Source organism: Halyomorpha halys, unplaced genomic scaffold, assembly GCF_000696795.3.
Source record: "Halyomorpha halys isolate HHAL.00 unplaced genomic scaffold, Hhal_1.1 Scaffold18.1, whole genome shotgun sequence".
NCBI lineage: Eukaryota > Metazoa > Arthropoda > Insecta > Hemiptera > Pentatomidae > Halyomorpha > Halyomorpha halys.
In genome coordinates, this window is record NW_027114407.1 from 1,271,362 (window position 1) to 1,287,631 (window position 16,270).

General features: G+C 28.6%; 1 protein-coding gene across 1 annotated transcript in view; it reads right to left on the reverse strand.

Annotated features, from left to right (window-relative positions):
* Window positions 1-16,270, reverse strand: part of chb (chromosome bows) — a 61,908-nt gene that overhangs the window by 19,364 nt on the left and 26,274 nt on the right. Inside the window, exons 6-14 of the mRNA XM_067051600.1 lie at window positions 15,746-15,859; window positions 14,489-14,578; window positions 13,279-13,445; window positions 13,087-13,196; window positions 11,195-11,321; window positions 10,210-10,463; window positions 9,349-9,506; window positions 8,634-8,708; window positions 3,134-3,295 (exon numbers count right to left, since the gene is read on the reverse strand). Coding sequence (XP_066907701.1) covers window positions 3,134-3,295; window positions 8,634-8,708; window positions 9,349-9,506; window positions 10,210-10,463; window positions 11,195-11,321; window positions 13,087-13,196; window positions 13,279-13,445; window positions 14,489-14,578; window positions 15,746-15,859 — 1,257 coding nt within the window. The remainder of the gene's footprint in view (window positions 1-3,133; window positions 3,296-8,633; window positions 8,709-9,348; window positions 9,507-10,209; window positions 10,464-11,194; window positions 11,322-13,086; window positions 13,197-13,278; window positions 13,446-14,488; window positions 14,579-15,745; window positions 15,860-16,270) is intronic.

The window sequence follows — 16,270 nt, forward strand, 5'->3', positions numbered from 1 at the left end:
AGATATCTTTAATGTATTAATTATTCCCATTAAGTAATGCTTTCTTTATTTTTAACAGCTAACTAAAGAGTTATGTTATTATATTACCCACATTTTATTGGCAATAAAGATTTATTTGTTATGCGCTTTTTATTTTTTTTCCCATTTAAAAAAATTGTATTGGTTCAAAGGATTTTAATATCAGGTGACACTGATAATTGGCTAATTACTAATATATATAAACATTGGTACTAGTCAATTCTAGATTACAAACTCTCATTACATGTCATCAGTATCTAATGCTGTTCACTGTATTCGGTCTTTTGCAAGTTACTGAACCCTGGACCTCTCTCATCTGGTTTTTTCCAGGGGTCGCCTTCAGGTCTCTCTCTGCCTTCACTGGTCCTCAAGGTTTCATTCCACTCTCTATTGAGTCAAATTAGTGTGATGTTTTCTGAAGAAATGCCCAAGTCATTTCCATTTTTATACTTTATCACCTTGTTGAATGGTTCTTCCTTAGTTAACTTCCAAAGCCCGACATTGGAAATGGTTTCTGGCCACCATACTCTCAGTATATTTCTGATATATCTATTTATGAAGGTCTTTGCTTTTTTGTCGCCTGATTGAGGAGTCCCATATCTCACATACATACAAAAGAACTGATTTTACATTTAATTTGAAAAACTTTGTTCCCCTCCGGATCTCTAGCAATCTCCACACTGGCCAGAGTTGTGAGAATGCTTGCTGGGTTTTGCTCATCTGGCTTTCCACATCCTCATAAGCTCCTCCATCCCGATTCACCATACTTCCAAGGTAGCAGAATTAGCCAACCCTTTCAAACACCTGTTCCTCTAAAATTGTGCTGTTCACCCATATTTCATTTTTTGGAAGCATTAATTCTGAGACCAGCACTTCCCCTATTCACTACGATCTTCTCCTTGTAAGTCAAATAGCTTCTCCTTTAACTTTGAGTAGCATGTATCATCTGGAAAGTTCAGATCTTAAAGCCTCTCTGTAACCCTACACTGCAGTCCTGTACCACTAGGAACAGACCTGGGGCAGAGGATACATCTGTATTAATATTAATATTAATTAAGATGAAAGGAAGAGATATGTTATTTCAGAAGACAACTTTAAAATGGACAACAAATCTGAAACATTTTTCAAATTCATATATAAAGGAATGGAGTTGAAAAGAGTAAAACATTTTTCCAGAAAATACATGAATCAAAATTCAAATGATTTTTTTTTCTTTTCTTGCAACCTCTTCGTCGACAGTAGTAAAATCAATATTTTTCTTTAAATCTCTCCTTCAGGGTAGAACATATTTGTAAAAAAGGTAAAAAGTAATTATCAATTAATGATGATGACAATAAAAAGATAGATGGCGGAAGGGTATCGCTACAAAAACAACCAATAATCGTTTAAAAAAATCTTGTTATCACACTCTTGACACATTGTTGAGTTTTTTTTTTTGGCCAAGACTCCCATTGGAGTTCTATACTGCCTAACCATGGTTGGGGTCAAGTTTTTCATTTTGTGGGACCACCACTCAATGAAAAAATTCAATGCCCCTAGGCCAGACTCGAACCGGCGCCACCAGCAGATCTCAGATCGGTAAGACTATGCCTAACCAACAGAGCTACAGATGGCCCCTGAGTTTATGATAATAAGTCAACCACAAACTGGCTTTGCTACCCATCATTGCACTAACAGCAATTACAAAACCAGAACTGGTCTAAATGTGGTTCAGAAATATTATAGCATCAAAACTGAATGCAAATAGCGTGCAATAGACTGGAACAATAATAATGTGCTTTTGAGAGTTAAGCAGTAAGCTAATACAGGCTTTGGTGTCTAGGTGCAAAATCCTGATCAAGGGAACCATGACCAAAGCTATTTAAAATTAAAAAAAGTACATAAAAAGCTTGGAAGCAAAAGGTTTTGGAAAAATTTCAAATCAATCTTTTTTAATTAGGAAATAAAAGAGAATGCAATTCTACTATTAACACTTTAACGACCATATCAGATGTATATAACCACTACTGAAATCTATTAACAAACTTGTTCAAGGAATTTATGCGCAGTTAACAAATCAAGCTCTGGTTCTTACAAAAATGCTATCAATATTTTAAAAAAAATTATTTAAATTACAAAATATAGAAAAGTTTAGGATGAGAAGAATTTCAATTAGAAAAACAATTCATTTATTTTTTTAAATACTTTTCTCTTTGTATCTGAAATAATCCTAAGTATTAAGTTACAAACATATTTTAAATACAAGATGTGAAATATAAAATATTATTTGGTTTTTACTCCTCGAAATACAAAATACTTTTTTTAATTTGTATTTTGTTTCCAAGAACACAAGATGGACAAATATTTTACTTTGTATTTTGAAATGCTCCTTCACTGTGAGTGATTGGACTTTTTTTATACATTACAAAAGGCGTGTTATTAATTTCTCATTGTTTGAGTATTTTTAAAATTAAAATGAATGAGAAATTGGAAAATTACAACAAACATAGTTATTATTTATAACATGTTTTCAATTTGTTGCAGTTGTATATTAAATAATACTTTGACCACATTATTAAAAATAATCAAAATATGATAACAGAGAGGTTAAAAATAACTTTAAAAATGAAAAAATAAACGTATTATAATAAAAATACCTAACTGCGAGACTCACTTAAGTAAATTTTATAGTAAATATAAAAACCTGTAATTTTAATAAAACAAGATTTTTCTTTAGATTGAATGTGTGATTATATTACATTAAAAAAAAAAAATTGTTTTATTGAAATGAGAGGTTTTTCATGTTTACTATAAAATTTTATGAATTAGAGAATGTGAGTTTTGCTGTTAGAACTTTCAATTTCAAAATATCTGCTCTGACACACAGCCAATATGGCTTCTGCTTTAATTCTAATTTACTGCAATTAAATTAGAAATAATATTTAAAAAAAAACAGCATTTCTTTTTAACTGTTCAATACAGTTTTTGAGTGAAAAATAATAGTTTGGTCTACAAAGAAAGCTTAACTGAAATAAATGACTTGGTCGTCAAAGTGTTAAATCCATTAATTAAATACATTATTCTTACGATATTAATAAGAATAATTAAGGAAAAATAATTGAGGAATGAAGCTTACGAAGACTAGTGTTCGATCCGACTTTTTGTCTAGCTAAAGCTGCATATTGTGCCCTTGCTTTTGCTCGCTGAGCTGCTTGGAGATCTATAGCTGAATTAGAGCGTGGCGAAGCTGTTCTCGGAGACCCTATTGGAATTCTCTTTGAGAGAGGAGTAACTGCTTCTAAAATGTAAGCAAAATTTTGTAAGGATATTAACAAATTCATAATTTAACAAAGTATTTAAAATTATTGAACTCCAAAATGGGAATATTTAAAGTAAATCTTTATTGAAACATAGACACTTAGTAAGTCAGTTGAAAAAGACTTTCAAAACAAGAACTGTTCAAATAGATTCATATTGACTCAAAAAGTAACTTATTAGAAACATAACATTAAATAATAATGATATACTAACAAAGATAAAAAAAAACTACATTATTTTAAAAATCTTATCATATTATTTTGTTTAATTTTCTTGTAATTGTTGAGAAAATACCTAAGTTGGAATTAAACTTGATTTTTTTTAAACACCCCAATCGGATATTGACTTTTCAAATATTTACACTTTCTTAAGCTAATTAATTGTGTACTTGATAATTTAATACTACAGTAAAGGTGAAGACAACAAAAGGGAAATTGACAGGTATATGCTATTTTTGAAGAGGATGAACGAAGGAGTAGTATACCACAACCTTTGCTAATTCAAGAATATTGAAAAGGTAAGAGTAGGAAGTTATCTAAGGGCTATAATTCCTTACTGGCAGATTTAAGAGAGATTTTTTTTAATCAGGTATATTTCGAGATATTTAATGAGATACTTAATCAACCTCCAGACCAACATACAACATATTAAACTGATTTTATCTAACAACTTCCCATCTGATGGGACAAACTAACTTTTAATCCTATTTCCTATAAAATTTTCTACCTTTCACCTAATTTAAAAGTTCCTATTCCTTTTCAACGTAGTTTACCGGATTCCCTGTTCTACCCTAGTTCTTCTTACATCAGTGAAACAAAAACTAGCATAAAAACCATTTTTCCTAGCAAAAAAACTTACATCAACTCCTGTAACTCTTCCACCTCTAAACTTTCCGAATACACCTTAACCCTCAGCCATTCTTTTCACTTCGACCAAACATCAATTCTTGCTACTGTCCCCAACATCTAATTTCGGAATTCATAAATATCCATTTGTAGCAGAAATCCATCAATCATAAAGTTGATAAAGATTGATGCATTGCATGTACTTCTCCCCCCCCCCTATTATATATATTATCATTTGATGTCTATCTATATTTTACATTTCCTAATATTATCTTACTTTATATCTTTTTGCTTTATAATGAAACCTAATTTGTTACTCATCAAATTCCCCCATTCTCCTACCCTGTTGTTACCTCTCTTCTGCCTCAAGCTTATCTTATTACTTTCCTTCATTCTGACAGTGGTAGTCCTAGTTTGTTCATTATTTTCCTTTTTTTTTAAACCTATATTTTATTCTTATTTCCCGCCTTTAAGCGTGGACTTTTATATTTTTCTTTTAATTGTTATTGTTAATGTTTACATTAATTCTCCAATACTTATTTGTAATCTTTGTTTATTTATACTTTTCACAGTACATCTTATTTTTATTTTCTTTAACTAGGGGAGAACCCCTTGTCAGCCTAATGGCGGATCAACTCTAATTTTACAAATTATGTAACTGTTCATTTAATTTTAGGTAAGGAGAGTTGTAAAACGAACCAGATATTTTAATATAATTTAATGTATAATATTTAGTTCAAAATATTTTGTAATTATTTTCATGTATATTCCCTGTCATTACTTGAGTTGTGTCAACATTATTTTTATATAGTTTTTTCCATTTGGTTAGATCGTTCTTAATTTTAAGTAATGATGATATCCATTATCATTTTTACACTGATTTACATTAGTCATTCCAGTCAGTTAACTTTTTATTGTAATCCTCATGATGGCTTATTTAACCAAGCATGCACAAATTGAATTGAGCAAAACTTACTTTTCTTTTTTTGTGAATTTGAATTATTTAGCAAGTTATTCAATAGCCTAAGAACTTGGAAAGAAAGTTATTAAGGCCAAAGATATCTTTATATAAAAAATATGAGATCTCTATTAAAAAAAAATATATCATTATAAAAAAATATGAAAACAGAGGGCGTAAAAATAACAGTAAGACAGTTCAGAAAACGGAGAAGAATCCCTGAAATGTCAATAATTTAAAGACTAAAAAAACTATTAATTTAATTATTATCATTATAATAATAATGCAATAATAATTTTATTGAAAAAAAGTAAAAGATTAATAATTCAATGGTAATTTTTTAAGGTAAAATAGTAATTCATGGTCTACAAAGCACAAGAAAAAAACTACAAACTAGCTGAATAAATGTGTGCGATGAAATAAGGAAAGATAATTGTATTATAAAGCAGTGCAATGAGAGTTAGCATTCTTCTAAATTGGTGATTGACTGAACAGTGAAATATTAATAACAGATTACGAGATAGCAGTTACCTTTCAGTACGTATTGTGACAAATAGTGAATTTGCAGGTTACTGAAAGAAGTTATAATTGATTAGATCACTGCTACCCTGTAATTGTAATGGAGATTTCACTGTCAAATCCATTGTAATTCTAAATGGGAGTTGTGGTGATATTTATTGCAAACAGCTTCAAAATGTTAGCCAGTTTATAGCCTTGATTTAAAACGTATAACTTACAATCATAAGACCTACAGACATGACTCGGTAGCTGTGAAAATAGTTGGCAATAATTCAAAAAGCCTATTTCTTTTCACTTCAAATCTTGACTTTTGTTTTCTAGAAGAACTGCAACTTCATTATTACGTTCATTCTCATAAGCCTGAGGTAAACAAATATCAGGATACTAAACAAAAATTAAACTAACCAAAAAAACAACACCAATAGACATAAACCAGCAAAAGAATATTCAAAGAAAAAATAAACTAACTAAAGTCATGCAATTTACAAATATTGAGATAGACTAAAACTCGTTTATACTTTGTTGATGATACAGAAGCTTCACAGGTAATAAAAAAAAGCAAAGATAACATGAGATAAAAGATTTAATAGTAAAACAAAAGACAGGCACATAACACATTATAAGTTTTAAAAAACATCACTCCTCTTGTAATTGTTGTACAAAATCACAAGTAAGATAAGGTGAAATTAAAAAAATAGGAATAACAAAAAAGAAATAATCTATTAATTACTCAAAATAAGTTCATTATTAGCTTCCTTAAGTTATGTAATTGAAACAGACCAAAACCACTAAACAATAAGTTTATATCGTATGATCAAGAAAGATTGATATTCAGAGTGGGGCTTATGGGAAGGGAAAGAACACTATCCTAATCTCTCCTTATATATGTTTAAATAGTTACAATATTTAGATTGTTAAATAATTAAAAATTTAATATTCCTGAAATCCAAACATTAAATAAACAAGTTTTTCAGGTCTTCAAAGAATCGTTTTAAAGCCAAAGGAACATATTTCGATTAATTAATAATTTATGTTAAAAAACTGACAATTATATTTTGCAATCAACTATTAAAATAGGGCCAATAAATAGTAAGTATATCTTGAATTAAAAACTATTAATAACAGTTTCTAATTAAATCTAAAAGTAAAGTTATCTAATACAGGTTAGCAACCTAAAAATAACAGAACTGGAATTCACTGATCGATAGAATTTCTACATTTTTTGTTTTATTCAACGGGAAATTTAATATGGTTTCTAAACTGCTATTTCAGATGAATCATCTCCCTCTTCTAACAACCTACATTACCCCAACCATTTCATTATTTCTATTATTATATTTTATATCAGACATCTCTCCCCAATCTAGCATTCATGTTGGAATATGAACAGGCTAAATTCCTCTTAAGCTGTTTCTGTTTTCACTTAGTTGTTTATAAAATATATGATAATACATTTAAAGGTATATGAAATATATATAATGGTATAGTGATGCAATAATGAAAAATTTCGAAAACACGTTTCTACGGAAATAGACGTTTAAGGTTCCTTGATTCCAAATAACCTTACAAAATGATCTGTGCATGTGTGTATGTGGTGAGCCTAGTTCAAAAATTGAAATTATTGTCATAAAAAGTGACAACCTTAGAAGGCTTATTAGAAGGCTAAATTCTTTGATAGGGAATAAAGTTGTTCAAATTTCCATCTCATAAAATGCAACAGAATCTAAAAAACACCAAATATATCATAAGCAACTGCCATCGAGCATTTAACACGGAGTATATAATTTCTCTGTTAGCCCATATTTAATAGTTTTACCAATCTATATAATAATTAGGTTAATTATTAACAGTTAATTAATTAATAGCAGTTTATAATATATCCTAAAATATTACATTAACCCAACAAATGCTTTAATTAAATAGAAGGATGTTAGTAGATTGATTATTAATAGAAAAAAAACCAGTACTATGCTCCCCATAAACGTTAAGATTCATCATAAAATAAATAACAAAGAAATATTAATTTTATACCACGTAGTCAAATTTTCATTATTTGCTATATTAAATCCATATATTCTAATTACGGCGGGTATTAATGTAAATAAATAAATAGAATAATATAATCGCATAAGTTACACATATTGAACCAGAATCCAAAATTATAAATATCAACAACAGACAAAATTATTGACATTGATCGAAAAAATTATTTTAGTATATTTCATGCATCCCTAATGTAACATTTATAGTATTTTTCTTCACTTCTTATATTTTTCTTTCTTATACAATCATCATTCATTCTACTGTAACAAAGAAATTTCAATGTTAAAAAAATATATATATATAAATGTACGTCTAATTTTTACAAGTCAAATAAATATTCATCTGGTTGGTAAAATAAAATATAATTACTATATTCTTGCCTGTAATTTATCTAATAATTTTATTAACAGCTTCTGAGGTTTACAGTTCATGACTAACCTAAATGTGAAATACAAACACAAAACTGGAAAATAATTACTTCTATATAAATAAACGAATAGTGTGCGTTGAACTAAAAATGATTTTATTTTATCATTTAGTACTACTCCTACAAAGGCAATTACTTCATGTGAATAGATCAAAAGGACTAAGAAATCTCATAATTTTAAAAGCTAAAAAGAATGTAAGAACAGATTTTCTTGATACGTAGATTAAAAGGGAAAAAAATTAAGCAAGGTTAAAATCACTCATAAACTAAATTATTAAAATCTTTGAAAATAAAAGAGTACTCAAAAAGACAAACGTGAAAAACGAAAATGAAAAACATGCAAAAACTTCACAGCCAATTTTATGCTAACATATCTGGTATATTGTTGTATGATAGCATAAAAAAAACAAACAAAAAGAACAGGAAACATTCAACCAGAAAGGAAGAAGAAGAGAAAAGTAACAACAAAAGTACGAAAGGTCTAGAGTGCAATAAAATTAATATAGGCAGTCTATGGTCTTTGAACCTGATTCTATGCGCCTGCTCGTTGTTATGGATGAACTGCTACTTCTTCTTCCGTTCGTGAGATTTTCAGTACTTCCTACAAAGTCCACATCATATTTATATAAGCAATAACAATATCAACTAATCACACTTTTACAATGAAATGCGATCAAAGAGACAGGTAAATCTAGATAATATTATTAATATTAATTTAAAAAATAATACCAAGTTTTGAAGTTTGATCCTGGTATTACGCAAGTTATCCTGGTAATATTTGTTTGATTCACATGTGTAAATAATCAAAATTGTATATATAAATACAATTTATTCCAAAAAATGAAATATTTTTAAATATGAATAAAAAAACAAAATAAATTTTTGATTGAAATAAATAGTATTTGACAAAAACATTAGGATAGTTTCATTTTTATGAATATAGGAGGGATCCCCTTGCTAATTTATTCTTTTTTACTTTTTCCAAAGTCTTAGTACTCATGAATCCAATCTTCACAAATAAAAAATCCTTGACATTTGTTGTTATAACACAAATAAAATTATTGACAAAGAGCTCAATATTTGAGATGTATCAGACTGGTTCCACAATATGAATACGTGCTTCTGATGGATATAATATGGAAACAATCACTAGAGTGATACTATTATAGTCAATAAAAAAATATATAGTAATTTGTTCTCAGCTATTTCAAATAATAAAATGGGTTATATAATACTGGTACCTAGTCTTCGGGTGGCAGTGGTTGGCTGATGATGAAGAGAATTGGAAGAACTCGAATTGGACATATCGGAGTGAAGGCTTCGTTTGTAGTTGGCATCCAAGTTGTCCAAAAGACTTTCGGCAAGATTGGGAAACTGGTCTTTAAATGCCCAATAAGCTCTAAATGAAAACAGAAAGACAATAATTATATAAAACAATAAATACTGCCTCATTTAACATAAATTTCAAAAACATATAAACATGATATTGTAAAGTAAGTTATTTTTCAAATTCTATTTAAAGTTTCATAATAAAAGTTTTTATACTTTCAAGGAATTCTTGTTCCAAGGTAATTAATACTATTTCATATTTCAATAAACTTTCTTCCCAACTAACACTGTCCTAAAATATGAGTACATTATTATTGGGATATCCTCAATTAAATGTATATCCCTTAATATGACAATAGAAGAATCCCGTCCATCGGCCTAGTGTGAAAAAAAAGAAGAGGGTGGAAATAAGGAAGTATTTATATGTTCTTATCATGAAAAAATTAAGAAAATTTGTATTTCTTGTTGTATACAAAAATTCTGTAGATGAAAAAAAAAGAAAATAACATACTATTTTGAAAAATAAACTTTGTTATGGGTTCATTAGTAAATCTAACATACTTAGTCTAATTCAATGTTTTCAATTACATAGTAATTGTTTTTCTACATTTTTGTTAACATTTCCTTTTGAAACACTTGAATTAACCAGTCAAAATTAAAAATTTAAAACAGCAAGGTCTCAGCCTCTATGTGGCTAGTTACTATCAGTTCTACTGTACCGATGTGTATAACTTAACTAATTATTAATAGGATCATAAGTCTAAATATCTTACTTTCTAGCAGTGCCACGAACTTCCTGATCTGCATCAGCGATTGCGGAAGCTATTGCACTTTGAAGTAAGGCAGAGTGTTTTGTAAGAATATGGCCAGACCAGGTAGAAAGAATTATATGAAGAAACTTGCATGCAGCTCTCCGTATCTCACGAGATTTCGATGACAATCCTGAACAGATGTGCGGTACTAATCGACTAGAGTGAGTATAGCGTACAATGAAGCCAATGCATACTTGCCCAGCACTTGCAATAACCTGAAATCATGGAAATGTTTGAACCAATATGGTGAAAGAAGTATAAAATAACATTTTTTTTTTCTGTTTCGAATATAAGCAGATGATGTGAATCCTTGAATGGTATATGAATAAATAAATGATTTATTTTTAATGATAATTAAGAAATAAAAATAAAAATCATGACTGACTGGATGTGCCACATTAAAGAATAGATTTTCTCGAAAATGACTAACTTGCCATGTCAGTGAAGAATTTTCTCCTTTTCTTAAGATTTTTTTTTTCGAAAATCACAAACGATAGAGATAACTTCAACACAAGCTCACCCACCAATCGACTCAAAACTTGGAGACCATGGTAAGCGACAGTCGTGTGATTATTTTTCATACAGTATCAAATGATAAGACATTGATATAAAACAAAAATATGATTTAATCATAATTGTATCACACTTTATCATATTAAATGTATTCAGCTCACGCATTCAAGAAATTCTTTTATAAATCTAAATGATCCAAAAAAAATAAATAAATGATATGCAACTTGTACAATGATATGAAAGTGCAACTAAAAATTCAAACAAGGCTTAAAAATATAGAAAAGTAGCAGTGCTTTATATTTCCACCTAAACGATTCCACTCTATAAATTAATATAGATAACTTTAATATTATTATATTATATCAGATAGAAGTTAAACATATTTAAATTAGTAAACAAGATTAACAAATGGTGAATAATTTTTCAAAATTACCTTAGCTGAATTTTGTATTAAATTTATCAGAACTGGAACGAGATTTTCAGCAAAATGTTCAAACCTGTTCGTCAGGTGTTGAGACATAAATGCTAGCGTAACACATGCTTCCCTCACTACTTGAGATCTAAAATGGAAAAGAAATAGAATAAAAAAATATGTAAATAAATAAAAATCAATTAAGCTGTTAAATATATATATATATATTTTATTACTGACCATATAACATAAATAATTTTAAAATCTCTAAATATAAACTTAATTTATGTAATTACTTTGTTTTATAACATGACTTATAGTTTTTAAAAATATTTAAAAAAATATAATTGTTTAAAGATCAAAAACATAGAATAAAAATACAATATTTTTAATACATATATTTATTCTCTTCTTGGACATTTCGGGATACTGTGTCCCTCCTCTTAAGCATAATTTAATTCACTGTTCACTGTTTGTTTTAAAAACAGTACACTTAACATGTCAAAATTATCAGCATAATAATAAATAAACAATAATAATAATATAAGCATAATAAATAAACATAAACAGGATAATGATAAATTTGTTATAAAAACAAAAATTTATTATTAAGCTGATAATTAAACCAAACAAAGAATTAGATTATGCTGAAGAAGGTGACACATTATCCCCAAAGCGCCCAAGAAGAGAATAAATATATAAACTAAAACATTGCAGTTAAGGTCTAGAATAGAAAGCTACCATCTCTGAGAAATCATCACTACCTAAATAACACTAACAACCCATTTTTATTAGGAACAAAACTTAGCAAGGTCACAAAAATAGAAAAACTGACCAAGTAAAACATGACCGGGAAGAAGCGAGAGAAGGGTTGGAGGACTCGCAAAAATTTAAGATAATAGACATTCATTTGCTACAGAGGACACTCAGAAAATCTGTTATAAACAGGTCCTTTTTGCTGTGAAGTTTAATGTTAAAGGTTTTTTTTTTCTGCGAGAGGATTTGAGATATATTTTTCTTAGAATGCTACAGCTAGTTCATGTGGATTATTTTGAGGAATTTGTTTTATTGAGGTTTCACTATATTCACTTTTTGTAGCCTTAAAACTTCACTTTCTTATAGAGGAAATGTAATAAAGTGTTTAAGGGTCAAATTAAAATTGATCCAATCAGAGTTAAATTATTAGCACCATTTTAAACAAGATACAAGCCAAGGGTTTGTTGCCCTTGGTCAGACATATAGGTTGCTCTATCAATTAAAGTGCTTAAGCTCTTAAAGAAGAGGGAGGAGCAAGTGGAAAGGCAGAAGGAGGAAATTGGGCAGGTCAACCATAATATTAAGCAAGTCAGCAGCATAATGCAGCTGCTAATTTCAAATCAACATTAAATTAATTTTAGTTTGATTTTAACTCGACAATTTTTCATTTCGCTTTTATTTGGTCAATTTTTTATTTTATTTTTTAGATTTATTCTCCTCTCGCTATATATTTATGTTTTTTTGTTAAATATAATTTAAAGTTAAATTTATTATTTATTCAGCCTTCAGCGGACCCGGCAGCTTATCTTATAATGCCACACTGGCAATCCAAGATATTTATTTGCCTGTGTATATACATTTCATTCTCTTGTATATATTTAATTTGTTGTTCTATTTTTTTTCTAGGAGGTCAGAAAAAAAAAAAAAAATTATTTATTCAACCATTCAAGTTCCATATCATTCAGTCCACCCATTTATTCTAAAGTACCAAGCCCTATTGTACTTAAAAGATCTATAAGTAATGTTTATATTCAACCTAAATTACTGAGATCATCAAACAGATGTCCTATGGAAAGCTAATGTTTAGAAAACAGTCTTTTACTTTTCCTCTAAAATTAATTTTGACCATCTATTAATATGGAGGTAAGAATTAATACCTTAATTCCTTGACAGATATTTGAAATGGAACATCGAGTAATCTTAAATGATTGTAAAATTCTTCATAACTACTAGCACCAGCTATCAAGAGTGAGCGAATCTTTTTTATCTACAAAAAAAAAAAATGTTCATATTAAAGTTTAAAAACAACAAAACAGCTAGAATATATAGATCACAAAATATCTACTAACAGCATCAACACGCTTGTTCCATTCTTGGTTTGGGTCTGCTATGACAGCTCTAACTTTATTGAGTGTGTCATCCAAGTCTCTAACGCTGAATATTTGTACATTCGGTACATCATGGAAAGCTTTAATGAAGCCATCTTCGTCAACTGCGCCAGCAGGACCCGATCCTGCTAAGGATCAATCCTTTATTAATTTTGTTTAATTATTAAGAAATAAAAAAAACAAACAAAAATGTATACAAGTCATACTATAAGAATTTACATGATATAAATAATTTAAAATTAATTACTAAATAGCTTGTAAATAGATCATTTAACATAAAGAGTAATGAACATAGCAATTAAAATGATTAAATTATGAATATAACTGACCAAAATGACAATTTCACAAACAGCCTGAAAAAGTTATGTTAGCACATATTGATTGAGTCAAATAAAAAATTCATGCAGAATAAAGCTAAGCAGTATTACGACAAAACATGAAAGCAATTCTTCAAAAATACATATAGTTTTCCACCATGTTTGTTTGTTTAATGAAACACACAAGAGAACAAATAAATTTTAAAAAAATGAAATTATATAAAATATAAGAAGGGTAAAAATAAATTTTATCTAACAAATACAAATTACAACAATCTACATTAGTACAACAATAATGTCTCAGGATTTGTTCTTTTAGGGGATATAGGGCCGAAAATTTATAATTAAAATATAATATTATTACATTCCTGTAATATCACCTTCAATTGATTAGGGGATTCTGCAATACTAATTCAAAGATTTTCCTGAAGTCCAAGCCCTTCTATATAAATTAGGATTCACTGTATGCAGTTCTTGGTAACTATAAGTCTCCAACTTATATCAAAAGTAGTTTTTCAATTTTTTAAAGGAATTACTTTCTTACACCGCACACATACAAATAGGTATAATACACAAATAATTAATTAATAGATGCTTTCATTTCAATTGGGAATGTTTATGAGGTGGTTTCAGTAATTCTATTTATTTAGTTAATATAAATGAAATGAGCATACAAAAAAAGATAGAATTATACAATATGAGCATAATAATATAAATTATACAATAACGATAAAACAGTCTTTGTTGTTAGTAATCAAAAAGAACAAAACAATATATATATATATTACTTTTGAGAACCAAAATAAAAAACCAACCACCGAAAATTCCATCTAGATAGAGAATGAAAACATTACCTGCACTTGGTTTCCTCAAGGAACCAGTCCGGCTGAATTTCGATGCTGAATTTGGTACTGAACTTGGAGTAGCGGTACAAGAAGAGGGGGCTGCTTGCGGGAAAAGAGATACAAAAAAATCGTAGTGGTTATAATAAAATGGAAAACCAGCTAAACACTAAACCGCTTTATAGAGAAATAACCTTATAAAGAAAATAAAAGTGAAATTTTATTATCAATACAGGAAAACTATTTATTCAGAAAATTCAAACCAAAAACTGATACTAAATAAAATTGAAGATCTTTCAACGATTTATGAAATATTTGCTTAAATATAATTAAATATAAACTGACTTATACATACATTTAATTAGAGTTTATAGTTCAGAGACCTTTATAATACATTGTATTCATAGACATAATAGATAAAATATTGATGAATTCATTAGTTCCGTTAGTTAACTTTTAGGGTCACTAGCGACCACTTTTTTATGAATCAAAAGATAATATATACGAATTCCTGAAATAAAACCATTTGTTTTACTTTCTTTTCTTGGTTTCCTGGATTGACAAGTAAAATATATAGTGCAAGATCTAATCTCTGACTTGCATACCATTCCAAAATGTGCAGTAAATAACTCTCAATCAAAACTTATTTATGTAGCATCAGTACGTTAATTGGGGGGAAAGTTCTAGATAGCTGCACAACGATAGCATAATTTCAAATGAAAATAAATTAATATTTCAATAATAACTCGCAAATTAATAAATATTAAACATCGCAAAATTAAGATCAATCACAGTTATGCTTAGTTACTATATACATAAATATTTTGAATGTGTTATAAATTAGTGATAAGTAACTAAAACTGACATTAAGTGGTATTGTGGAATTCACTCCTAATTGTACCTATCAACAGCATTAAAAATTAAGCAGCTATTACTCTTAATTTTTTTGAATATGCATAAAATAAATCCATCCGACATCATCAAATCAGTTAATAAGTATTTAATTAATAAACAAAATAAAACAATTAATAAGCCATTATTTATTTTCTAAGCACTAAATTCATAAAGCATAGCAAGCAATAAAATAGTAAGTAATTGTTCCATTACGTTACAAACAAAGGAAACAAATTATGTTAAAAAAAAAAAAGTATTAGTTCAAAGAATACTTTAGCTGGATAAATGAAATACGCTACGTCATACGCTAAATCATGCACACACCGATTGTAACTCAAGTGCAACCATTTCGATTTTATTTAACAATTAACAGACCTGGCATGCCGGATGTAGGCTTTGAAGCAGAGGAGGAGACATTTTTCCGAGTGACACTGGCAGATCGTTTGGTAGCTGATGGCGGCTGAAACAGTATCAAGCATTTTATTTCACCTGCATAAAACAAAAAAAAAATTTAATCACTTAAAATATCTCTTATTTAAGATTCATTATGTATTTTTTTCATCAAAGTCCTGCACAGACATTACTACCAAGTAGACATGATACAGAAAAATGGACAATATTAATTTATCGCAAATCCTTTGTAAATTTATCTAAGTCATCCTATTTTTTCTTTCCTAAAATCCAAAAAAACTGGAAGTAATTTTCATGAATACTAAAACATTTGAAACAAGACTGAGCAACTAAAAATTTTTTTTTGGTTTTACTGTCTCATCAGGTTTAGCCTGATAACTGACAGTACATGTTGCAGCAGTGAAGCTACTAACATTTTAAACATTTAGATATTAACACTTTACAGCCACAGCAGCAACTGCCATAGTGTAGAATGTAAGACACTACGTA